The sequence below is a fragment of the Daphnia pulex genome, chromosome 4 (genome assembly GCF_021134715.1).
Source record: "Daphnia pulex isolate KAP4 chromosome 4, ASM2113471v1".
Lineage (NCBI taxonomy): Eukaryota > Metazoa > Arthropoda > Branchiopoda > Diplostraca > Daphniidae > Daphnia > Daphnia pulex.
The window spans coordinates 5,670,626-5,695,590 of NC_060020.1; the positions used below are offsets into that span (position 1 = coordinate 5,670,626).

General features: G+C 42.3%; 5 protein-coding genes across 6 annotated transcripts; 1 reads left to right on the plus strand and 4 right to left on the minus strand.

The window, feature by feature from the left end:
• Positions 1 to 1,021: 1,021 nt before the first annotated feature.
• LOC124192707 (CUB and sushi domain-containing protein 1-like) lies at positions 1,022 to 15,149 on the minus strand. Its single transcript, XM_046586163.1, has 18 exons — positions 14,425 to 15,149; positions 10,525 to 10,672; positions 8,751 to 8,809; positions 6,353 to 6,574; positions 6,185 to 6,274; positions 5,950 to 6,075; positions 5,294 to 5,508; positions 4,657 to 4,876; positions 4,409 to 4,585; positions 4,149 to 4,328; positions 3,729 to 4,082; positions 3,481 to 3,654; positions 2,971 to 3,396; positions 2,717 to 2,896; positions 2,471 to 2,650; positions 2,217 to 2,396; positions 2,005 to 2,155; positions 1,022 to 1,934 (listed from the first exon to the last, which is right to left on the minus strand). The coding sequence occupies exons 1-18, from the start codon at positions 14,498 to 14,500 to the stop codon at positions 1,517 to 1,519; spliced, it is 3,576 nt and encodes a 1,191-aa protein (XP_046442119.1). The 5' UTR covers positions 14,501 to 15,149; the 3' UTR covers positions 1,022 to 1,516.
• Positions 15,150 to 15,246: 97 nt separating this feature from the next.
• Positions 15,247 to 18,640, minus strand: LOC124192709 (lactase-phlorizin hydrolase-like). The gene is made up of 13 exons (XM_046586164.1): positions 18,431 to 18,640; positions 18,221 to 18,351; positions 18,017 to 18,148; positions 17,815 to 17,937; positions 17,737 to 17,753; positions 17,644 to 17,675; positions 17,432 to 17,566; positions 17,195 to 17,355; positions 16,913 to 17,127; positions 15,859 to 16,014; positions 15,742 to 15,770; positions 15,590 to 15,668; positions 15,247 to 15,496 (listed from the first exon to the last, which is right to left on the minus strand). The coding sequence occupies exons 1-13, from the start codon at positions 18,588 to 18,590 to the stop codon at positions 15,352 to 15,354; spliced, it is 1,515 nt and encodes a 504-aa protein (XP_046442120.1). The 5' UTR covers positions 18,591 to 18,640; the 3' UTR covers positions 15,247 to 15,351.
• A 1,566-nt stretch (positions 18,641 to 20,206) lies between these two features.
• Positions 20,207 to 22,781, minus strand: LOC124192715 (E3 ubiquitin-protein ligase PPP1R11-like). Of its 2 annotated transcripts, none has more exons than XM_046586172.1 (4): positions 22,690 to 22,781; positions 22,467 to 22,544; positions 20,827 to 20,932; positions 20,207 to 20,720 (listed from the first exon to the last, which is right to left on the minus strand). In XM_046586172.1, the coding sequence occupies exons 2-4, from the start codon at positions 22,539 to 22,541 to the stop codon at positions 20,602 to 20,604; spliced, it is 300 nt and encodes a 99-aa protein (XP_046442128.1). In that variant the 5' UTR covers positions 22,542 to 22,544; positions 22,690 to 22,781; the 3' UTR covers positions 20,207 to 20,601. The 2 variants fall into 2 exon arrangements, with proteins under 2 accessions (XP_046442128.1, XP_046442127.1); XM_046586171.1 differs by lacking the exon at positions 22,690 to 22,781 and adding an exon at positions 22,638 to 22,671.
• Positions 20,892 to 22,387, minus strand: LOC124192711 (succinate--hydroxymethylglutarate CoA-transferase-like). Its single transcript, XM_046586166.1, has one exon. The coding sequence runs from the start codon at positions 22,385 to 22,387 to the stop codon at positions 21,110 to 21,112; it is 1,278 nt and encodes a 425-aa protein (XP_046442122.1). The 3' UTR covers positions 20,892 to 21,109.
• A 326-nt stretch (positions 22,782 to 23,107) lies between the features above and the next one.
• LOC124192710 (MKI67 FHA domain-interacting nucleolar phosphoprotein-like) lies at positions 23,108 to 24,898 on the plus strand. The gene is made up of 4 exons (XM_046586165.1): positions 23,108 to 23,432; positions 23,507 to 23,692; positions 23,757 to 23,865; positions 23,940 to 24,898. Exons 1-4 carry the CDS (start codon positions 23,268 to 23,270, stop codon positions 24,860 to 24,862), a joined length of 1,383 nt encoding a protein of 460 aa, XP_046442121.1. The 5' UTR covers positions 23,108 to 23,267; the 3' UTR covers positions 24,863 to 24,898.
• Positions 24,899 to 24,965: the final 67 nt, after the last annotated feature.

Here is a 24,965-nt window from a genome sequence, read left to right on the forward strand (position 1 = left end):
AAGTTGACGATGACCATTTCCATAAAAATTGGAAAAAAAAGACAAATGCTCAATACCAAAATAGTGAGATTCCAGCTGACGGGGAACCTAGCTGTTGCCAAAAGACGAACTACGAAAACGAACTGCTGAATTTAAAAAATCAACCTTGGCGGGATATATTTTTGTGATAGTTTTCAATGTGAATAGCAGATGGCCACTTTTGGTAAACAATCTAGCAGAAGACGACGCTTCGTTCACTAATCATTAATACTTCACATTTCTTGTTAGGACTGACGATAGTGTTAAGTGTGGTGATAAGTATAACAGAATATCTACCCTACTTTAGCTTGAATGAACTCTGAGAAATACTGCAAACCTTGATTATCCATTCTAATGCAGTAGAGGGCAGCTATTTCAAATCAATTGATGACTTACTGGCTGAGAGAGTTTAAACGAGTCCGGAACCGTCGTCGTAGTCGAGCCTACCCAAAAAGTGGGCAATCGACACTTCCGCGCCGTCAATAAACCTGAAGATTACCCATGGCCTAGATGATATGAAATTTTTCATAGCCACATTGACTCATTGTCATCATTGGCCACATCATGAGACACAAACCACTTAGGACTCTAGATAACATTTGATGGGTATCTACGTCTCTGCAAAACACTGTCGAGTCGAGTGAGAACTGTGGGATAAATTGATTGTAATCTACTAATCTTGAATAGGCAGTCACCTCTATCACTTTGTAATCGTCCATCAAGGATCGCACTGACGAAAACAAACGTCAAACAAGCATCAAACTAAAAAAACACCATGAGAGCCATCTAACAAAGAAAACATTAATCTAAAACTGAGTTTATGCGGATACGACGTTGCCATTCATTTCCATCTTCTCTTCTGAAATTCTTCCTAGGTACAATCAATCACCCTAGTTGTTCTACCTAGTTCCAATCACTATATAAGAGGACAGCGACTCAGCGAGTCCCTATCGGTAAATATGTATCTTCTCATCTCAAGGGATTCCAATGTCGAAATGCATCATTCAATCTGATATCAATTGTACATTTAATTATTTCAACGCATGCCGTACAGATCAATGTCGTTTCTTATTTACAACACAAGTTAACTGCTGTTTTCCGGGCTGTTTTTAGCCAGGTGCAGAAACCAACAAGCAAAGTATTTATATGAAGACAATAAAATGTCAAAATAGCAGTTAATCACTTGACCCCACAAACTGGGGAGAGGGATTAATTATTCACATCATAAACCTTCATTTATCCCAGGATTTTTTTTTAAGGCTCAAAAGGACTCGACCACGAGCTGGTACAAGTTATGTGTTTCAAATAAAGACTGAAGGAACGATGCCTTTGATAGTGCAATCACAGCTCTGCTCCGGCAGATATCGATTGGTTCGAATAAGAGAATAATAATGGTTATAACATCTCGAATGTACATGTACAAAAAAAAAGTACAAGCCATCGAAATCCATCGATGGGACTCTTTCTCTAGAAGTTTTCTAATTCGCAAACCAAATGTTTAAGCCATGACGAAACCGTTTACGGTAACGCCGTTGACCGTGACTCCCGGCAGAGGTGAAGGTGGCGGCGATCCATTGGAAACTGGAATAGGCTGTATGGCTCGATTCTTCCTGGTACTAGCCGTGTCCTCGTAGGTTAGATCGTACATGTGATGGTTTTCACCGGGCAATTGCTCATATATGTCGTTAGTGCTCGAGTAGATGCTGTTTCCGTTCAGGCTGACGGGAAGCGTGTGCATCTGTTGGTGATGTGAATAAGTTGGCTGATGGCCTACGGGGTTGGTGAATTGTGTTTGCGGAGTTGGTGGCAACGGGATGTTAGGTGGGACCATCGTTATCGTCTGGGGTTTCTTGTTACTTCCGGACGAGTCGTTTTGTTTGCCGTTGGGCGCGGCCCAAATCCATGAACCCCGTTTCCTGTTCAAAGAAAGGAAAATTAATTTCAAACTGGAAAATAGTCTAACCATAAAAATGACATTCAATTTACATTTTGCAATAGAAGAGAGCAATAACGACAAAGAGAACCAAAACGATTCCAGCTCCGACACCAATCCAGACTCCGGATCCGCTGGATTGTCTTCCGGCTGACAAACTGTCCAAACCGTTGTCATGCAAAGGAGGGATTGGTTTGCCTTCTTCTGCAAAAATTATTAGTTATACATTTTAAAATTCTATCGTTACAGTCTGTTTAAATTTTACCGATGCACAATGGGATGAGACCAGCCCACCGGCCATCAGCGCCACACTTCCGGCTGAAATGTCCAGATCGTTGAAAAGTGGGCAGACAATGATACTCTGCCACGCTACCGAAAATGGTGCTGCCATTAACCAAGAATACACGGCCGTTTTCAACTTCTTCTGGCTGGTTGCAGTCCACCCCTGAAATTCAATTCAATTAGACACATGTTAGACAACGAAGCCAAAAAAAAATTGCCAATATTTCAAAGTCCTACATTCACAGTCTGGTTGACTGCCTTCCCACAGACCGGAGACAAGACATTTGCGAGTCAACGAGCCAACAAGTCGTCGGCCTTCTTGGCAACTATAAACTGCCTGGCTACCCACGGTCGATGATGTGACGGTGACCAAGACGCCAGAGTCATCAGCCGCCGCTGGAGCAGCACACGTAATTTCTACACAATGACAAAATAAAGTTGAAATTCTACGAAAACAACTAAATTGCCGAGGCAAGAAAATACCTTTGCAGTTTGGCGGAGATCCACTCCACGATCCGTTTTCTAGACACATTCGTCGTTCGAACCCTTCCAGCTTGTAATTAACTTCGCAAACGTACTGAGCGTAAGAAGACAAGTAAGTCGTATTGCCAGGAAGGCTAACGGTTCCGTGGGCAGTTTCTTCAGGTGATCCGCAATCGACATCTACCAATCAAAAGGAAAAGGATTAGAAATCGACCTAGATAAGCGCAGCATAAAATGTCCAATTGTCTTCTTACATGTGCAGACGGCAACTTCTCCGGTCCATTGGCCAGATTCGTCACAAACGCGGGAATTGCGGCCGTCGAGCCGGAACCCTCGTTCGCACTTGTAGATGACATTCGATCCGATGCGGAAAGTGCTGCTGGAAGAGGCTTCACCGCGATCAGTGTTGCGCAACAAGGTGACGGCGCGCAAGCGATCCGAGCTGGAAATGCTAAGCACAACGCCGTCGGGCCGCTCTGGCATCGGGCAACGAATTTCACGACACTGAGGCGCTACGCCTGACCATTTACCGTCCTCCATGCAGGTTCGTGACGGCGAAGATCCTTCCAATCGATAGTTTTGAACGCAATTATAAAACACTTCGCTTCCGAGATGAGTCGTGCCGTTGGTGTAGGCGATTTGCCCGTTGGCGATTTCGGTCAATGCTCCACAATCCACATCTGTGTCCCCATTAGACAAAAAATGATGCCTTCAGTCATAGATACACAATTACGCAAGGTACAACAACAACAAAAATGACTTACAAGTGCACGTCGGTGCTGAATCGGACCAAGTCCCCGAGCGAAGGCACTTTCTCCTGGAATCGCCACTCATCACGTGACCCTTTTCGCAATAGTATCGAATTTCTCTGTGAATGGTGAAATCCGTGCCTGTGACGTAGCTGCCAGCTGGAATGTCAGGCTCCTCACATTCGATAACTGGTTTGGAAAAAGGAAAAAAATTCAAATGTCAAACCAGTAAGCCAATCGGAAAAGCCAAGATCTAATCTTACGTTTGCATGTAGGCAAAGTGGACGACCAGTTGCCATCCTCTTGACAGAGGCGAGTGGTCCGTCCTTGCAGGCGATAGTCGGATCCGCAAGTATAGGTGGCCTGACTTGAAAAAGTGGTGGTGCCGTTGACAAGCCAAACTGAGCCGTGAGCGGGTTCCGGTGCCGGTCCGCAGTCGACAAATTGGCAAACTGGAGGAGAGGCCGACCAAATGCCGCCCAGCCGACAGGTGAGAACTTTGGTGCCGACCAGTTTATGACCTAAATCGCAGGAATAAGTGGCCGTATCGTTGGCGTTGAGACCCGCCACGGTAATTGAGCCGCGCTCAAATGGAGGCAACTCCGGACACCGTCCGTCTAAATCAAACAATGTGACAATTATTATCAATAATAATAAAACGATCAAAGTAAAAAAAAACGTACAAAGACATTTGGGCTCTTCAGGTTCCCAGTTGCCTTGTGTGGCGCAGCTGCGTTTGCTCGCTCCGACAAGCGTGTAATTTTCGGCGCACGTGTATTTCACGCTAGCACCGAAAGTGGTCCGGCCGTCGACAATGACCAATTCTCCGTCTTTGATGCCTTTCAATGGACCGCAATCGACGTCTGTCAAGAAAGTGGATGATTATGAGACTTGGTTCTATTCGCCAAGAAAGTTAATAATAATAATAATAATAACGCCTTACGTTTGCAAGTGGGCGAGTCGTCGCTCCATAGGCCATTAGTTTGACACGATCGGGTTGTTGCGCCTAAAGTCACGCTGCCGGTGGGGCAACGATATTCCACCGTGGCCCCCATCGAGAAACTTTTGCCGACGACGGTGCTGTTGACTCGTCGATCGGGATGACCGCAAGTGAGCGGCGCTGTTTCATAAATATTCAAATTGAAATGATAGAAATTGACCTGCATTTATTGGCAATCGCCTGTCACTTACGAAATTTACAAATCCAATGGATTTGATCTAAATTGCAGCCGACGTCGTTCCACAACCAGTCACGACCGCCGTCAAGGACGACGCAATTCTGCTCGCCATTGTAGTTGTTGGGTTGCTCGCGGCCCCATGGTGGCCGTTCGACCACATTGCCCGTCACCCACCTCCAAGTGCGTGATGTGAAGGAAGCCTCTTTTTGCGCACCCACCCAGACCATTGTAGACTGAATCAAATAAACAATTCGGGTCCGTTAATTCATGATTATACGTATAACTTGTAATCTGCCTTGCGGGAATTTCATCGTTTAATTACGAGCTCATCCGAGACACCCTATTCATCAAAATGTGAATAAATTTGTATGCAGTGCTATCTTTGGTAAATTGTAGACCGGCCGCATTCGCCAAGAGGGATTTCAATGTAGATTAACCGCTTACTTTCTCTATAATACCGATTCGACTTAGTGTTGAAAGTTTTTGTGGTACTATATATTAAAAAGAAACGTTGAACAAAATCAACAAAGGAGGAAAAAAATAAGGTGAAACGGCCGCACATGTGCTACTGTTGCCAGTCCATTGGCTGTTCTGCGGTCAACAGTTGAGGAACGCCCTATACAACAAGTCAACGGAAAAAAATGTTTCACCTTCATGGCGTGTTTCTTGCGCTCCAGTTCACGGGTGATGAGCTCCAATGTGCTCCTGGCAACGTTGTTCCACAAGTCGCCGCGCTGCTTGATGCAAGTGTCTCTGGCTTTGGCAAATGTGTTGCCCTCGTTCAGCTGCAGGTCGTAGCAAGTGCGATTGAAGGCGACCACTTTGTCGAGCGCGGCCGAGTCGGTGCAACTCTCCCGCGGGATATCTTGATAAGATGCACAGAAAAGGCTCATTAGAATGGAATGTGCAAATGGAAGAAAATGATAGTCATCGAATTGGTAGTCATTATCAATGTAGAATATAGGGTCCGCACGAGTTACTCAGCGCCAGTGGGCTCAAACGATGGAATTGGTGGAGGAGAAGAAGGCGGGAAATCGAATCAGATTGAGGTGAACGGGAATTGTAATCACAAGTTTCCATGAAAAAAATTTTTCAGAAGTCCGCCATAAATTATGTGGTCAATGGCACCAATTCGTAAGGCTCGTGTTTGAAACAATTGAGTTTGTACAAACACCAACTGGCCGAGATGCATAAATAAAAATCGGACAAAAAAAGTCCCGCGGTCGAGAACAACAACAACAACAACTACTTCTAAACCCTTTCATTCCCATTGATTTACGGCGTATTATAGAAGCCTATAGGTTACCTGCTCCAGCGGAGAAAACTTCCACTTCGCACAATGACAGACTGCTCTCGACACCGACCATTTGCACGAAAACGAATTGACCGATTAGGACTTTGGCGCACTGGAAGAGTTTGGTCTCGGCGTCACCTGTCCATGGCGAATTGAAAAGAATGGTATCGTTAGAGAACAACCGAGAAAAGAGAAAAGCTAAACAGTTAATAGCAATCATGATTAACGGGTTTGAAGAGAGACGTACCAACTGAGCCGGGGAACCAGGCACAAAGCGGGTTGCGTTGGGCGTTGGTATTGTTTCCTACTCTAATCTCCAGGTCATGTAGTTTATAATCTATTTTCGAGAAAAATTAAATTCGTCAACATAAAGCGAAAGATTAATTTCCAACATTCTTTCTCGGAATTTACGTACCGCAACAAGTTCGGGTGGTGACACGAACGGCGTTGACGGCCGTAGGTCTCATCAAGTCGCCCATCCACCACGGGCTGGCTTCTTTGGCCGTCTCCGCACAACGGCCGCCCGTTCCGCCAACATCGTGGAACGTGCTGCGATCTCCGTCTATGGCATTTAGGGCCGATCCACCTCTCGCCGTACTGGACTGGTTGGCCGACTTACGCAAAGCCACATTTGTCGCTGTCATAAAAAAAAAAGATACACGTGAAATAATTGTATACACACAACAAATCCGGCTTAACATTTTTTCCCGTTTGGTTTTCTCTTTTTTCTTTTTCAATCTCCCATTGCGCAACCGATGAGCTGGAAGGACCACTAAAGCTTGCAATATTTACGGGAAAGTATATACCTATTTTCATTCCAGATTTCTTTAGATGTAGGTCTGATATCAATCAATAGCCACAAGAACATCTGCCGCGCTTCCTTTCTTCGAAACGAGTCTTCACACGCAATTTCTCCCGGAAGAGGAATTGAGGCAAAGTGGTGAAGTTGCGTATAATTAAAATGAGTTTACCGCATGTATCAAAACAATAGGACCAACAAAAAAAAAAACCTGCAAGTCCAGGAAATACAATGCACTGCGATAATAGCAAACTTCCCCTCCACTTTATTTCTATTTTTCATTGAATCCACCAATTTTCTCTTGTTCGCTGAAACACGCTAACGATCTGCTGTGATCCTGGTCAGCTGGTTGAACCAAGTCTGTGGGACATTCTTTTCGCTAAATACAGTTGATTTAGCGGAGTAACAAAAAGAGAACCTGAGGCCGAGGGGTTTCTATTCGATTTTTTGTTTTGTTGTCTTCATAAAACTGTGCACAAAAACTTCACCCTCTCCTTTCTATTTTTTCTCTGGCCATTAAGTTCGTGTGTACACGGCAGACGAAAAAAAAGAAGAAAGAAATACGACAAATTCCGAACAAAAGAAAGGTAAAGAATCTAAAAAAGAGCCCACGCGATACCACGGTATGTCTTGTTTTCCAGTCACAAAATTCTGAGGGGGAGGACGAAGAAACTTTCACGGCTTTCGGGCGTGAAAGAAAAAGCGGCATAGACGAGAGAAGAGTGGGAGGGAAAAAAACAGCTAGGAGAGAAAAGAACAGAAGGTGTACGACACACGTTTCCCAGCGTGAAACTGTTGTATATAGCCCCTCGCCGAACGTGAAAATGAGATAAGAAAGAAATTTCCTTCCACAATAAGTGATACTCTCTTTCCCTTACGTATATACTACTAATAAGTGGCTTAGTTTCAAAAACAATGTCTCGCTCATTTGGACTGAGACGGCGGCGATAGCCGTAAACTCACGGACGTCACGAAATCCAAAATTTCCCGTAAACAGAAACCCACGCCGAATTTTTTTCTTCTTTACCTGACCGGGAGGGAGCTTCGTTCATTTCTTCATTACAATAACCCCGTTGCGCAAAAAACTAAAAAACGAACGAACGAACAAACGAAAAACCCGCCCCAAAAAAGGGGCCAACTGTAACGAACAAGTGTGGCCCGTCCTTGATCCGCGGTGATGACAATCTCATCCGTGACTCTCATTCCTCCAAAGAAATGGAAACTCGCTCGACTTGTTGCCATCTCTCTCTCTCTCTCTCTTCTCATTTGGTTCTGATTTTCATGCCAACTTTGGCTCTTTATTTGGGTTCGCTAATGTCAGTTGGCTCGGTAGCCAAAGAAAGAAAGTGAAACGGGTACATTTAAATAATTCGCCCGTCTACAAAATGCTGCGGTTGTTAGAGGTGGCTGAGTCACGCAGGGTCGGGGGCGTGGTGAACGCTACTCGTTATTATCATTATGAATTTTTTTTTTCGTTCTTCCCGCTGTCGTTGATTTTTATTTTTTTTGGGTTGTTTGTGAAGGGTTCCATCACATTTGACAATAATGCAACGGTGCACCTTTTATGGTCACGGGGGTCTAAAGGGGAAAAAAATTAGAGACTCTAAGTTTCGTCACGACTTTTGGCAGTTCTATCCTCCTCTTTCTCTCTGTCTTTATCCTTGGCTTTTAGTACTAATTTAAAATTACAATTTGTAATTCCCCCCTCCTTCGCCAGACTAGCCCCGATGACGAAATCAGCGCGTTTTCTTGGCCCAATAACAGAATCGTTCTCCGTTCGTTTTTTTTTTTTTGTTTTTCCGTGTTATTATTCAAAACATTTCCATGGAAAAACTAGTTATTCCATCCAATGTGGATCCGCCATTCGACCTTATTCAATCGGCCCTGAAATCGGATCTAAAAACGTCCAAGGCGTTGGCATCAGCACAAAAAGGACATATACGAAATCCAAACTGCGGAGAATCTGTCGCGGAAATAATAAGAAGGAAAAAGAAAAAGGTGTCGACTTTCTTACCGCAGATGGGCATGTCTCCTTGCCACCGGCCGTCACTGCCGCAGCTGATGGTCGGGTTCCTGACCGGAAGATAAAAACAAAACAAACAAAAAAAGACATGTGAAACAAGCTGTAAAATCCAACAATAGATCACGTAGATATATATAACACAATATAACGAAAAAAAGGGGAAATTCAACCGACGCAGAGATCGAATGACAACATTGAGTACGTAAAAAAAAGAGAAAGACTTCTTTCGGGAAAGAAAGAGGGAAAAAAACCTTTCACCGCATGTGCCTAAATTCGGCTGTTGAACGAGAATATGGAAAACAACTGGTAAATGCACGCACGCAACAACATGTGGAGAGAAGAAAAAACGAAAGGAAATGCAAGCGAAAGGGAGATGTATAAAAAGGGACAAGGCAGTAACGAAAAAAGAAAGAAAGAAAAAAACAACAACTGCTGTGAATATTATAGACGCGGGTTGACCTCCTCTTGGCCCTTCTTTTTTCTAGTGAACGTTCGGTCGGGACGAATGAAAAGACGAAGGGAGGAAGGATGAAAATAAAAAAAAGGAAAAAGAAAGAAAGAGAGAGGTTGGAGAACTTACATACCCACCAGTCCCACTTTCCTTTTTCACGGCGCGTTTAGAAGCTGAACGAACGAATGAACGCCAAAAGAAAGAAAAAGAGAACCACCTCCCCCACTAGGTACACCCTTCGTTGGCAATGAGATCATGGAGCTGGAGATCGTTCTCTCGTCTCCGCCCGGCCAGAAAAAGTAAAAGTGATCACGCCGAAAAAAGAACGAACGAACCAACGAAAAATAAAAAGTTCCGTTGCTAACCGAAATCATACACGCCAAAGGAAAAGAGAAAAAAAAAAAACTCTTAAGGAAAAATCTGAAAGCTTTCACACCGTCTAGCAGCTATTTCGCTCGTTTGTCTATAGCGAACAACTTTGGGGTTATTGTCGTGATGAGGTTGATTGTTTTCTTTTTCCTCTTCTTTTTTCTCAGTCGTTTCTTCTTTCGCTCAGGGTAATAGTAGTAGTAGCCTTTCTCTCATCTACGATTTGCTCGTCATTATCTTTTATTTGGAGAATCACTTGACGCGATTGAGGTGCTTTTTAATGACGGCTTTTCACTTCACGCGGTCGATCAGTCTTCCATGGGTTCAGGCAACCGACGGACCAGTGCGCAGAAGAAAGGATAAACAACAGGCAAATCTAAGAATTTTAGAGAAAATGGAACCCAATCGTTGCCGACCCGCATTTCTTTTGTCGCCGGTTAGTGCGTCGACTCCATCGGCCATTGCATCTCGATATGCTTTCCCGGCCTTTGCGTTTTTGACATGTGACGAGATTTGCATATGCATCAACTGTTCCATATGTGAGCACGAGACGACATACGCAGTATGATAAGGGCCTCAACTCGCGTTTTCTAGAAAAGCCAAGGCAAATAGCATGGACGCGGGGTAGGGATCACAATAAACTATATGGAACCTTTCTCTTCCGTTACACAATCGATAATCCAATTCAACAAAGGGAGCAATCTGTCGCGTGAGAGTTAGATTCCGACATGCCAGCCACGTTCGGTCCAATTGTCTATTTTCTTTTTCCCCCGATTTCGATCGTTAGTTGGCATAATATTAGCGTTTTAATTTTAACGATGGACGAGGAGATAAGAGCCGAGGCCACCAAGGAATTGAGATCGAAAAAAAAAGACATACAAACAGAAGGTGAGTCATACAAAGTCATCACGGTCATTCACGAAAGAGATGTCATGAATTATTTACCCGATCAATTCGAATCCTGGATCACAGACGTAGGTGACGGAGGCCGCTGCGCCGTGCAGTTGATTTGGGTCGTCGCTGATCTGGTCCGATCCTCCTAACACCATCTTGGCATTGAGCGGTGCCGGTGGTGGACCGCACTGCAGGCCACCTGATCGTGCGTGATTCCAATAAAAACAAACGCGGTCAATTTAAAAAAAAAATGGAAATTGCCGGACTACAACACGGTAGTCATTCACAATCATTTGTTTTGTTTGTTCTTTCACAATGGGATCAAAATTAATTTAATAATGGGAATAAAGGTGTCATTGCGTACAAAATGCAATAAATGTGGGTGGTGAAAGAAAAAAAAACATTTCCCTTGTTTTCGTTCCGTGAGAAATTTCAACGTACGAACAAGACACCGCTGGGCGTCCGAAACGCTGAGACGAGGCAATGGCCGATTTTAGTCGATGCCGTTGCACGAATAAAAATATTATTATAAAAAGAAAAAAAAAGAAAAAATGTGTGCCAGTCATTACGGGTGATGAAAACGCTGAATGAGTCAAGGATAAAACTAGGCCAGTCGGCTGTCGAGGAATATAGTACAGCCGACGCAACGGGCAGCATCGGCACCTCTGCAATCGCACAGGTAGCAGTCAGCACTCGGGGTCTTGTACTCGTCACATTGTTATGACGTTGCGCCATGAAAAATTTACAACGGTACATTATAATAACTCAGGGATTCTCTTGACTTCTTTTCCATCTCCACTTGCAGCAGCGCAAAGAGTTGAAAAATTGACACACGGTGATTTTCTCTTCTCGATAATCGAGACTTTCCAATGAAAGACAAAATTGGTCGTCATTATTTTTCGGCAGTTGACCACGACGTCTGGAACGATATGAACACCAGCGGTTGCAGCAATCAAAAAGCGGAGGAACAGAAATGACAGACAGGTTAGGTAAGATTCATCAAGATGGATGTACCGGTTTCGGGAATTTGATAGACAGCGTGAGTTCGCCCAGCACAATGGTCAAATAAATAACGCACGCAGACGACTACACGGTTAAAAGAGTGAAGATTATTGTGCGCACGCCACACAAAGACGAAAGCTCTGCAGCGCACATCGACCGACTTATTTGATATTTCTTCTGTGCTTTTTCTTTTTTTCAGTTTGTCAAGTTTCTTTATCACGGTCTCTACCTGTCCCAGAAATTCAATCACAAAACGAGAAACAACGCGCGAGAGTTTCAACGAAAATCTGAAGGCCATGGAACAAATGGCGGAAACGAGAGGATTTTGATGAGAGGCCGCGCGATAAAAATAGACAAAACATTCAAACAGCTCCACCCGTTTTCCGTCGTTATTTCGATTTTCTTTACGGTTCTTTGCTCTTTTGGTTAATTTCGTAGAAAAAAATAAAATAATAATAATATTTTCGCCGTGTGAAGCTTCAACAAAAGTGGGAAAAGGGCACGGCACCTGAGTATGAGAAAAACGAGTTGAAAAAATATATAATTCTTCCTTTTGTGGATAGTTAAAAAGACGGCAGCGTCGGGAAACAATCGTGATCGGAGACGTCGGTATTATATGCATACAATGACACTCTTGCGTCTATACGATAAAACAACCGTGATCTCTCTCTCTCTCTCGACTGCGAGAGCTTTGCGTGTCGATTTTGCCGGTCGATTAACCCCGACAGACCTTTCTAATTCTTCGCTGATATTTTTTCCTTGTTGTTCTTTTATTTTGCCGATTCGAAAGTGTTGAGCCTGAAAAAAATTTTGTGTTTGTTTGTTTCTTTCGCATGCCTGGTATCCAGCTGTCGGACGTGAGTCGTCAATCACCAGACCAGCAGCGCACTGATGACGCCATCAGCACCGTCTGTCCTTGAAGAAAAAAGGCGAGGACACACAGTATGTACCTTAATGTTATCGCATCTGGCACGACTAGGGAATAAACCCCCCCGAAGAAACGACGAGAAATAATAATATTCCGGGAAGTGCGCTAATAAGTGCACTATTTATTTAGGTTTTCCTCAAAATGAGCTGGTGGTGGAGGTTGTTTGTTTGCGATTATTATTCTTCTCCAACGGCGATTCTGATATCAAATTGGTTATAATCGACTAGGGAAAAAGGAGGTTTTGGAACACATTTTTGGTGGGACAGTCGTTGGGAAACGGAGCAATCATGGACATGTTTTTTGGGGGGTTTCCAAGGTTTTTCTTTGAGTTCCCACAGGCGCAGTACGTTTTCAGTCGGAAGGTGACCATTTCCCGTTCACGAATTCTTAATTCGAATTTATTATCGTCGTTTTAATCAAGGATGCCTTGTAGACTCTTATTTCGTTCGACTAGCAACAGGTGGGTGTGGATGTGATTTGTCCATTTGGGGACTTGAATTCTTCAAGCGGTTGCGGTGATTAAAAACCCCTAGCGCAAACCCACAGCAGAGGGTTACAAAAGAAGAGTGCGAGAGTCAAAGAAATAAAGGAATAGCTCGTTATTCGAGGACGAGTGCTCTCGTTCAGACACGCACCGTTGAATCCGCTGAATGGACACTTTAGTGCAACCCTATTTCTTTATCTGTCACTCTTTCTTCAGCCAAAGTAAATATTATCAAAGCCTTACTGCAAATACACGGTAAACCGGCGACCGGTGGAATTTTTGGAGGCCACAATCACGGATCCGTAAAGGCGTTCAGAAAAGGAGACCCACAATATAAGGGCTATAGAAATCGAAGCATGACAGGAATAGAATTGAAAAGAAAAATAATAAGATTTTGTGGTGTTATTATTTTTATTTTTATTTTTCTTTGGCTTGCAAATGGCGGTCGCTGTTGACTAGTGTATGGTGACCAAAGCTGTTGGGTTTCCTTTCACCTGCGGCAGGACGTTACCCAGTGTTGTAGTATTTGAAAATGCCGCCCTAATGACCTACATCGTCCCCTCTCTCCCCGTGGGTATTTTCTGATAGTCTTTCCTATTTCTTCTTCCTTGTCTTCTTCCTTCTCATTCCAGCGGATAGATTATTCAACCGGCTTTAAGGGTAGCCGCTAGAGATTTCTCATTCCGGTTAACACATGTGTAGCGTGACTCAGCCAACGGGCGATTGATGGGCCCAGAAGGAAGAACAATTTCTTCTTCTATTTCCCTCTTGGCCTGCCGCTTCATCTTCAACTCATCCGAGATTTTGTGCTTCCATCTTTTTTCTTTTTCCTCCCTCCCTCCCTTGTCCCTTTATAAAATACGAAATCGTTAGTTTCATCACGGTACTCTAAACACGTGACCCCATTTAAAATGCCGGAGCGTCCCCCTTGCCCACCTGTCTAGAACCATTTAGAAGCCCAAGTTTTTTTTACCGGCTCCGGGATTATTTTGTTGAAAGACCAGAAAACCGGTCAAGTTAAAGATCACGAATTTTGTTCGCCGGTACTTCTGACTAGCTCTGGTAGTAATCGTCCTAATTGGCAAAACACGTTAAAGGTTCCTCGATGACATCTGCATAAAATTACAAAACAACCTAAAAGACGAGGGCATTGAATGAACTTTCAAGGGGCGTTCCAATTACTTCCCAATTCTATGTCCGATAACAGTTTCGATTGCGTCGTAATTTCAATTCAAACGGTCGTGCAACGCAACACACACAAAAAAAAAATCCATTTGTTGCCCTATGCAAATGTCATCATCTGACAGCGTCTTCTTATAGAAGTAGAAACGAAACTTGTTTTGAAATACTATGTACAAAATACGGGATTTAGAAAAACAAAATCGATTGGTGGTAAAAAAGGTTGATTTTGTGAGAAATCGTACCTTTTACCTATTTACCTTTTTCATTCAGGTATACTATAATGGGCGAGGCCCGCCATGTACATACGAAAAGGGTAAAAGAGAATAAGAAGAAAGAAAAAAGGGCATGGTTTTACCTATCACTGGAATCGTTGCAATCCATCCCAAGGTAAGCAACAGCACTAGCCGTTGGCGGTTTGTGTAATGTGTCATGACGCCGTCTGATCCGTGTTGATGCAGATCACAACGATCGACTCCACTTTCGCTTCAAGTAATCCAGCAGGTGGGGGGGGGGGACGAGTCTCGAACTCGACACAAAAGATTACACAACAACTGCTGATGTCAATTGATAACACTTGCAAAAAATTCTGCTCAAGAATGAGTCAAACCGAAATGATCAATCTTGGCATTTTCCAACTTTCTTTCACTCTGTAAATCCAAACTTTAGTGAGAAAAAGAAAAAAAAATTCAAGGCGAGAATACAATATAAGGAGGTGAATACAAAATAAACTGGCGGAGAGCCACAGCGAACACAACTCGACTGGGCCGTAGCAAGCGAGAGACTGACGCCTTTGATGGCGAGGCTAAGCGAAAGTTGTTGCAGCAGCTACCACCTTTCCCTCTGAGCACGGGTCTATAGCTCGATAGCCATTGGGAACTGTGTTACGAGTGCTGACTCTGTGTGTGTGTGTGTGTGTTTGTATGCTTGCCTAGTATGCGTGACTAGACACGCCAAGCCCAGCATGCACGACAAAGCCCTGGCTTTTCAGCAGAGCCCACAGCGGGTTCTTACATATGAGGCCACCTGTCCTCCTCAACTCGCTCTTCCTTTGCGCATTCACGAATGACTCGGCGAGTCGACTTGCCAAGTTAACTTACGCCTGGTGGGTTTTTATACCAAACGGACGGACGGACGGGCGTCTTCCTGTGCGATTTCAAGGACTTGATAAGAAGCAATCTGACATTTCCTTTTGCGTTTATAGTGCCTGTGTCATTTCTACATGTTTGGTAAAAGTAAATCTGTTACACATGAAATAACGCAGAAAGTTGTTCTTTTTTCGAAATCAGTAAACGTTGGCCGAATCGCAAATTTCTTCTGGGCCGAATCCGTTCTTCTGGATGAGCCGGGCGTAGTAGTTGGCCGAGGCTTTCGGAATGCGAGGCCTGGCGGGATCCGTAAAGTTTACGTAATGCATTCCAAAACGCTCCCTATTTTAACGACGACAGACAACGTAAAGAAAGCAAGAAACGGAAAATGTTTAAGTAGGCCGAAATATGCGCAATAATCAAAATCTAGATTACAGGTAGCCGCGCTCCCACTCAAAGTTGTCCATCAAACTCCAGGCTGTGTAGCCGATGACGTTAACCCCATCCTGAACGGCTATAAAATGTTTACAAAACAAACGAGTTAGAAGGATTCGTGAAACTCCACGTTTGGAATGCTGCGCGTGTACCTTGAAGAACGTTGTTGATGTAATACTTGCTGCACGATAAACAAGCAAATATTTGTGTTATGAACCAAGAAAAAAAAAATAAGAAGAAAAGTGGTCAGTGACCGATTTTTAAATTACTAGAAATAAATTCTCATGGAGTCATCCAAAAATCCACTGCGGTCACTCATTCCGTTCTCCGTGATGATGACATCAGGGTTGTTGTAGCGCTCCTTAATCCAGTTCAACATGCGACGGATACCCCACGGAGTGATACGAAGCCAAGTCGATGCCGTTCTGTTAAACAAACGTCCAAACTTGTCAAGACCATTTCCTTGCAAAAATTTTTATTTTTAGAAAATCCTGTTTCTTTTTCCCGTCTCGAAAGAAAAAGTTGGCATGGGATGCTCTTGGCTCTCTGCCGGTGCCAACAGCCGTGACGTAATTGGGGGGAAAGTTTCCACATACATGTATACTCTTTCTGTCTTTCAATCATTCAATATGCAATTCACTGTTCAATGGATAAAGTCACTTTCGCTTCAACACAACCAAATGTGTTAGTGGAAAAAGAGAAAACTAAAGAAGACGCCCATGGATGTATACAAAGAAAGTAAAAAATCAAATCAAATAGGTACCGCCGTCTTCTTGCGGCTTCCCGGTCTAGAACAACTAATCAATCCTTTCCTTCTGAGAAAAACAAGATACAACTAGCTTGTTGAACCTTTTGAATTTCGCTTCGTGGTTTTCCTTAAATCATTTAAATTCAGACGGAAGTTGGAGTCGTTCAGAAAACTGGATTTAAAAAAGTATTGCATCGGAATGCCCTTTTTTGACACTCGTCGAGTCACTTTCTTTAAAGTGTTTCTTTGGCTGCGATTTGATCGGATTTGATCAGATATTTAGTTTTGTTTTAGTGTGACCCACGAGAAGGTGATCTAACCAAAATATTTAAATTATTTCCTAAAGGAATCGTGATGCTAAAGGAATCCTACTGGAATTCCCAAAAACTTTGAGGTTCACTGTGGTCTGTCTATGAACGACAGTCCGGGAAATAATCGGGAATGCATAAAAAACGTTCAAAATCTCAAGGTAACGAGGCGAACCATTCAAGGAGGACCTTGGAGATCGTCACCTTCATGGCTCAAGATGGTCAAGAAGAAAAGAAGAAAAATAATGCAAGGCGTTATTGACTTACCCATACCAGTTCTCCTTGTCTTGGTATGCGACGGCGTCTTTGTCGGTGGTATAGTCGACCAACGTATCATCGAACAATTCTTCCCTGACGATTTCGGAAGAATAAAAGTTCAGGCCGAAGAAATCGGAAGAACCTTTGAGTTCAATTTTCTCAGCCTCCGTGAAAACGGGGAGACGGGATTGCGGGAGGCCTGCTGCTGTGCTTTTCCGACCGATCTGCAATAGAAGTTCAAACCACTTTAATAAATCTTTTTTTTTTAGACGGGAACAACAAAACCATTACCAAATCAACCATCACTTGCGGGTAGTCTCCGTTGGGGCCCCAGATGGGATTGGCGTACCACCCACCAGCAAACTGCAAGGAACGTTCAGCTGCCGCCGCAGCCGATGTACTGTTGTCTTCAGGTTCTGCCCAGCTAATATTCAAGGTGATGCCCACTTTTCCTGTAAGTAAGAGGAGGATTCTCCGGCTTAAATGAACATTCTGCCCAGCGAGCTTCGATAAACATTACTTTATTACCCTTTTGCGTTTGTTTGTACTTTAGCTCGTACAGCCGGTAAGCTTTGGCGTGTGAGCGCAGTTGGTTGTGTGCGGCTATGTAATCCTGTGTTCCCGATTGTTTAATGCCCGGAGCTTTTGATCCAGAACCATACCCTGAAAATTTAATCATGAAATAAATGTTACTTTTAAAATATTACAATCAACAACTGTTTATAAGAAGGGAAAGTTACCTAGATAAGACTGGCACCATGGCTCATTGAAACTTCCGAGATAATGACAAAATTAATAATTTGTAATAGTTAGTAATTAAATGAATAGCTTACGTGATCCAGTATTCTACCTGAAACCAGTAAGAAAAATTATTAGTTTTCGGAGGGGCCATATTTTTACAGTTTACTCACATCTGCTCCAAATTGTTCGAAGCACAGATCGGCATAAGCTTCAAACCAGGTGGCGATTTCAGGATTCTGCCAACCGCCTTGGTCTTCTAGAACTTGTGGAAGATCCCAATGGTACAGCGTCACCTGTTATTTAAGTAAGTTTCAACGAAAATTTACTGTTATAGCTTAGTTTTATGATTTGCGATATTTTACAAAAGTTTACCATGGGTTTAATTCCGGCAGCTTTAAGAGCAGCAATCAAGTTCTTGTAATACTGAATGCCGAGAGGGTTGGATGCACCCACTCCGTCCGGGATGACACGGGACCAGGAAATTGAGAATCGGTAGTGGCTCACCTGGAGTATAAACAATTAGTTAAATACCAGTATTGACTATTGAGCTCAGGGAAATTAATGTAATAATCGTACGCCCATAGATTTCAGCAAAGCAACATCTTGCTCGTACAGATAGTAGCTGAGACAGGCATCGTCTCCAGTAGATTGATCAGCAATCGTGCCAGGAGTCCTAACAAAAGTATCCCAGATGCTGGGCGTTCGACCTAAATAAAAGTATTGAATTCATCAAAAAAACAAAACAAAACACTAAAGCAGAGCAATAATTTAAAAGAAAAAAATTACCATCGACATTCCAAGCACCCTCTACTTGATAAGACGCCGTGGCAGCGGCCCATATGAAGCCAGGGGGGAACGAGCCGTAAGTGATGGTGTCTTCAATAAACTCTCCCTGGCTGAAATAGCCAGAGCAGCTCAATAGACAAAGGACGAAGACTGCCCGCATTTTTCGATGAAGACGAACTACGCAGAAATACAAACTGAACTTAGGATATCGTCTCTAAAAATTTTACTTATATACAGAAACATATATCGAAACACGGGTGTTGAAGAGATAGCAATAATCTGTTATCTTAAGGAATATCTCTCCAGGGTTTTGCTGCTGTTTGCTCAGACTGATAGATGCACAGTCTACAATTCAAAAAGCAAATATCAAATCCGGCTTTGACATGTTAATTACATAAGATGCAAAGTGGACTTTGTGGAGATAAAGACACCTAGCATAAAAACAAATCTCGCTTTACATAAAGGTAGCATTTTCCAACTTTCTGATCTGAATCCAAGATATTTTCGTGCGAGAATTAGCAGTCTGTGTGATGCAACTGCTTTGTCTGAATGTGGCAAGTCATCTGTATTTCAAGCGACGACTGTTGTAACTGATTATTTAAAGCCCTTCTCACATTGACAGTTGAGAATGTTTCCGTACTATCTTGACCACAAAATGTGAATAAAACATTCCCAACCATGCACGGTATAAACAGATGGTCGAACAGTAAAGCCGGCTTTCTGATAAACCATATTAAATGATTTTAATCTCTCATTTCTCATATGTCTAGTAATGCAAAAAAAAAAGGCCTACGGGCTGTGTCCTCGCACAACCAAATGACGGACTTCCGACGTCCTTACGTCCGTCAGTTGGCCATTAACGAAGCAGCGGAAGATATCAATGTCACCGAACAAAAAATTGCGTCCCGGAAACTGAAAATTAAAAAAAAAGTGTGGATTTGTTCATCGCCAGGTATCAAAAAACGGTAATTACCGGATGTCACGAATACCAACGAGGACACCCGTCGAGTGCATTATGAATATGAGCAGGATAGAAGATACCGCTAGAGAGGTTGCGACATTCCCCTAGAACTGGTAAAGGCATTAAAGATTGGTTATTGTCTGAAACACAGCAAGTGTCGCAAGATACTTTCAAACAACAGTTTCCCGTCAATTTATGAGTCTGCTCTTATTCTGCTTTAATGCCAAACGCATTTCAGAGGCCTTTCTTGTATATAACATCTCACTTTTTTATTTTTTTTAAGGTGACGTTTTCCCATAACAACCATTAAGGGTTTGAAAATGTCTTGAGTTCAGGTTGTAGATCTCTTATTATATGCCGCTGCATAAATAAAGGTGACCTGATGGGTAAAAACTACAGAATCGAGGGCGAGGTGAGGACCGAGATACTTACCTTTTTTTAAGTACAACAATGGCATGGGCATAGTAGCGTGGGCATTTTCGCATTATTTGAGGTGAACCATAGGAAGTGTTTTTTTTTTTTTTTCTCTCGGCGTAAAAACTCTGCCGGTTCTCACACCCACAAACAGCAGACTTCATCCACATGATACAAAAGGCGAATGGCTAACCATGGAGTGAAATCAACTAAATATACCTCATCATGGTCGCCTTTTCTCTTTCACCGTGATCACTGACCGCAACTGAGAAAGTCGCGCAGTACGTTCGTTTATGAACAGCCACCGCCCCGATCAGCAGCTCTGGGCCCTTCCATGATTGCATCCTGCTGGGTTGAGTGACAATAAAAATAATATGTAAATTCAAAAATCAAGACAAAAATTATTGGCAAATTCCCGTTCCGTACTTCATGACAGGGCATTTGTTTATTCAGTAAATGTAAAAAAAAAAAGAGCAGAACTTAGCAGTCTGTAGGATTTGGACCGACCCGATGGAATGAGAGTCTTAAAATTACATTTTTACTGTACATTTAAGATGACACTATGGACAGAATTAAGCAAAACGAGAGAAAAAAGAAATTTGGTGCGCTTGTAAGTAGAAAATGTAGCTTCAAAATATTTTCGATTAACTGATATTGAATACATTTTCCACAATCAATTGCATTTATGTATACTTGATGTAGGAGGTGTACGGCACAACGAGATGGTCGACGAGAGGCAGACAGGTTGAAGACTGAAGAGCATCATGAGGGGAGATCGGAAGTGTGAAAAAAGCGGTTATGTGGCTTCTTTGGAGTTTTTGTGCTCCACATGGCCACTGCAGTGATCACACTCGTCTTCTTCAGACTCCGAAGAACTCTCCCCAAACTTGTGTGGCTTTTTGTACACACAACAACCTGAGAAGGAGAAATAAATTATGTAGAAAATGAACGAATTAAAAGCACATTTTCAAAATCAATTAATAGAAAATTACGACTTTCCCATTCAAAGATCTTGCCTTACATTTAGATTTCTTCCGTCCTAGATGTTCGTTATCGACCGTGTCCTGCGACCAACCCACTTTCTTGGACGTCTGGGGTTTCTTCAAAGTTAGAACCACTGTCGATTCCTGAAAAACAAAAAAAAAAAAATAATTTGATAACGTAGGTTTAAGCTAAATTAAAATTCGTCGACTTTAACTAATATAACTTGGTAAAGTGGACAGCCAAATGAACTTAATAATCTTTCGCTTTTATTCGGATTCAAATGTAATTATTACACAATTTAAAATAATAATTTCGTGAGTCTAATTTATAATGCCACTTTCTCTGAGTTGCTGTATCTGCACTGAAGAATAACCCAATCGATCCTGAAGCACGGATTCAGTGTGTTGGCCCAATTCTGGAGGAGGAAGTCGAATATAGTTGCCTGAATTGCTAAACTCGACTGGTGGGCCGACAAGTTTAAGAGTACCGGCTGAAGGATGGTCAATTTCCTGTACCATACGGTTATGTTGCACTTGAGGATCAGCAAAGACCTCAGATAATGAGTTAATGGGGCCATACGAAAAATGCGCACCACGAAAGAGTTCCATCCACTCTGAGTTCGTTTTGGTTGCCAGAGTTTTACCAATTTCGTCAACGAGTTCACTTCTATGTTTGACTCGCAATGCATTCGTCAGGTATTTTGGATCGGAAGACAAATCGCTTCGGCAGATTCTCGAACAAAGTTCACGAAATTGGCGATCGTTAGTTCCGCCAACTGTTACGTAGCCGTCGGATGTTGGAAATGCCTGGTAAGGCACAATGCTTTCATGTGCTGTGCCCCAACGCTTAGCTTCTTGTCCAGCCATTAGATAGTTGGATCCAAGATTCACCAAACAAGCGACTTGAGTTGAGAGCAAATTTGCGCTTATTCGCTGGCCAGTGTTGGTTTTCTGTCGTTGGAACAAAGCTGCCATTATAGCTCCATGAGCGTATAAACCAGTAGCCAAGTCCGTTAGAGCTACCCCAGTTTTACAAGGAGCTCCATCTTCTGGCCCTGTTATGTGAATGAGTCCGCCGATGGAAGATGCAATGACGTCGTAACCTGGTCGAGAAGCATAAGGGCCAGTGCTCCCATATCCAGTGATTGAGCAGTAAATAAGTTGTGGGTTAATTTTCTTTAAATCTTCATATCCCAAGCCATATTCTTCCATTTTCCCTGGTAAATAGTTTTCAACCAGTACATCACTTTGCATTGCCAGTTGTTCAATGATTTTCTTTCCTTCTTCAGATTTCAAGTCAATGCAAATACTTTTCTTATTCCGATTAATGCTGATGAAATAACAACTTGTGTTTCCAACAAATGGAGGTCCCCAGCTTCTTGTGTCATCCCCCACCTTCAATCGTTCAACCTTCAAAATATCAGCCCCCAAATCACCAAGGATTTGTGTACAGTAAGGGCCAGCTAAAACACGAGTAAGATCCAATACTTTTACACCTGCCAATGCATCACTGACTGTTGAACTGTACCTAGTACGCACTTTTGATGGATCTTTTATCAATGCCTTTTGAAATAACTTCATTCGAACAAAAGAAAGCATTTTGAACTGAAAGTAGGTTGTTATACAGGAGAACAGGAGAAAAAAAAACAATATACAAAATCTTCTCTTAGTTGCTCACCTCCTGTTTTTCAGATGTGGTTTCTGTTTGTATGGATGTCTGGGTTTCCTCTATGCTTCGTGAAGCCATTGCCATAATCTGTTATTCAATTTAATGTAAACGCAAAATTTATAAACCCGTAACTTTATCGTTTAATTCTTTCTAGATTCTTGAACGATTTAAAGGAATAACCGAATTTATAGCAACAAACGACGAGAGACGTAGAAAATATCAATTGCCTCACCACTTGGATCGCTTCAGAAGAAGAAGAGCAGCCGACATCACGTCGTCAAGAGTTGGCGCGAAATGTTGTTAAATTAAAATTTAGTATCATTCCATTAGGTCTGTGGTAATGTTCGTGCTATCTTATCAATCACATATACTTTTCAAATCAGAAATAGTAATTATTTAGAATTATCCCACTACTAGAAAACTTATTTAACCGTATTTGTTTGCTTTAATGTTTCGTTCAATTCAATATGAGCCATCGAGTCGCGTAATAAGTCGAAGACTTCGTCATCTAGTGATGTATTAATGAACTATAAAAAATAAGAAAGAAAATTAATTGTGTTTGGATTGGTTTGCTAGATTAGAAATATATAAAATGTGCATAATAAATATTGTGAATTAAATTCTGTCGGTTGTTGCAGAATGAAGCAACGATTTATTTTATTTTAAGTTTTGTGTTTCCGATAGCTATCGCTTGGTTCGCAAGGAGTAATGAAAAGCAGACAATACTTTAGACTTGTTTGATCGCACGTGGCGTTGTTCAATAATTTTGTGGCTTCTGATAATTTTGACATTAAATAATCTTGATTGAAAATGACTGACGTTGTCCAGGAAATCAAGAAATCGGAGAAGAAGAAGAAAACCGATGTTAAAAAGACCGCTGTCAAGAAAAACGCTGTCAAGAAAACCGCTGTAAAATCTACCAAATCTGATGCGACTTTGTTGAAAGATGCTAAAAAAAGAATAATGAGTCGCCAGGTTTGTCTTTTGTCATTCTGTTTTTTTGTTGATGCAACTCTCAAAATTTTGTTTTCATGAATTTTTCATTATAGAAAAAGACCAAGAAAGATTCTAAGAAAGAAGGAAAGGTTAAAGTCAAAACTACAAAGAAAAACCCCAAGAAACGTGGAGTTGTCTACCTTGGTCATATTCCCCATGGTTTTTATGAAGAAGAATTAAGAGGTTTCTTTTCACAGTTTGGGGAAGTTTCTCGAGTTAAAGTCTCAAGGAGTTCCAAAGTAAGAATCCTACATATTATGACAAATTATTTATGCTAACTTATTTAAAATTTAAAATACACAGACAGGGAAAAGCAAAGGATATGCTTTCATCGAATTTGCCTTCAATGATGTTGCTAAAATTGTTGCGGAAACTATGAACAACTATCTCATGTTTGAAAGGCTTGTAAAAGGTACGAGGATTTTTTATAATATTATCGACAATTTTTTAAAATCAAGAATCGAAATTTACTACTTTTCTATTCAGCCCAGTATATTCCACCAGAGAAGGTTCATTCCAATACGTTTCCCATTCGCTTCATGACTCCCGAATGTTATCCAGCACTTGTGCGAAGGAATCGTGTTTTGTCAAAACAAGATAAGCCCGTAACTGAAGTTAACAAAAAGAAGCACAGAAGCCGCATCCAATTTAAAATAAGCCGAGCTGTCAGTGGGCTTAAGGAACTAGGTATTGACCACCATCCTCAAATCTACGACCCAGAAGTCGGTGAGCTCCAGAATGAAAGCATTTCTCTCACTAATGACGATGAAGTTCCTCAGCTGGTTGCAATTCAGCCTAGTACTACTACTGAGAATAAACCATCAAAGAAAGTGGGAAAGGCGCTCAAGAAGGACAACGTCAAAGTGAAACCAACCACAGATTCCACACCCACGAAACCGACTAATGTTACAGCAGATGCCGTCTCAGTTGCCGTTCAACCAACTACACCAGAAAAAACATCGCCCAAAATAACGCGTAATCAACGTAAAGCTCTCCTGAAAAAGAACAAAGATAATGCTGTTGAGGTGAAGCCTACAAAAGATTCCTCACCGGCCGCCCCGACTGAAGCAGAAAAAGTCCTCAAGTTAGACCAGAAAGCATCGCCCAAAGCGAACAATGGAAGCAATACTAAGGAATCGCCAAAAGGGAAAAGGAAAAGCTTAGCAGTAACTGAAACCAATCCAGCAGCAAGTGTTGCGGTATCGCAATCGCCAAGCAAACGTTCGAAATTAACTACTCCTGCTAAAGCTGATAACACACCTTCGAAGAAGGATTCTAAAGTGTCAGCCAAGCCTTCTCCTCAACCCGCTAAAACATCTGAAAAAGCCAAGCCCAAGACTTTGGAAAAAGCTACTGCTCCATCAAAATTACCCGTACTACGTTCCGTTAAAGGGAAAAAGTCTGTTTGAAATTGTTCAGTTAATAAACGACATTTCTAATCATTAGTCACTTGCGCAAGGTTGTCTTATTGCTTTAGAAGTGTAAAGGTTATCAGTTATCACTAAGGAGAGC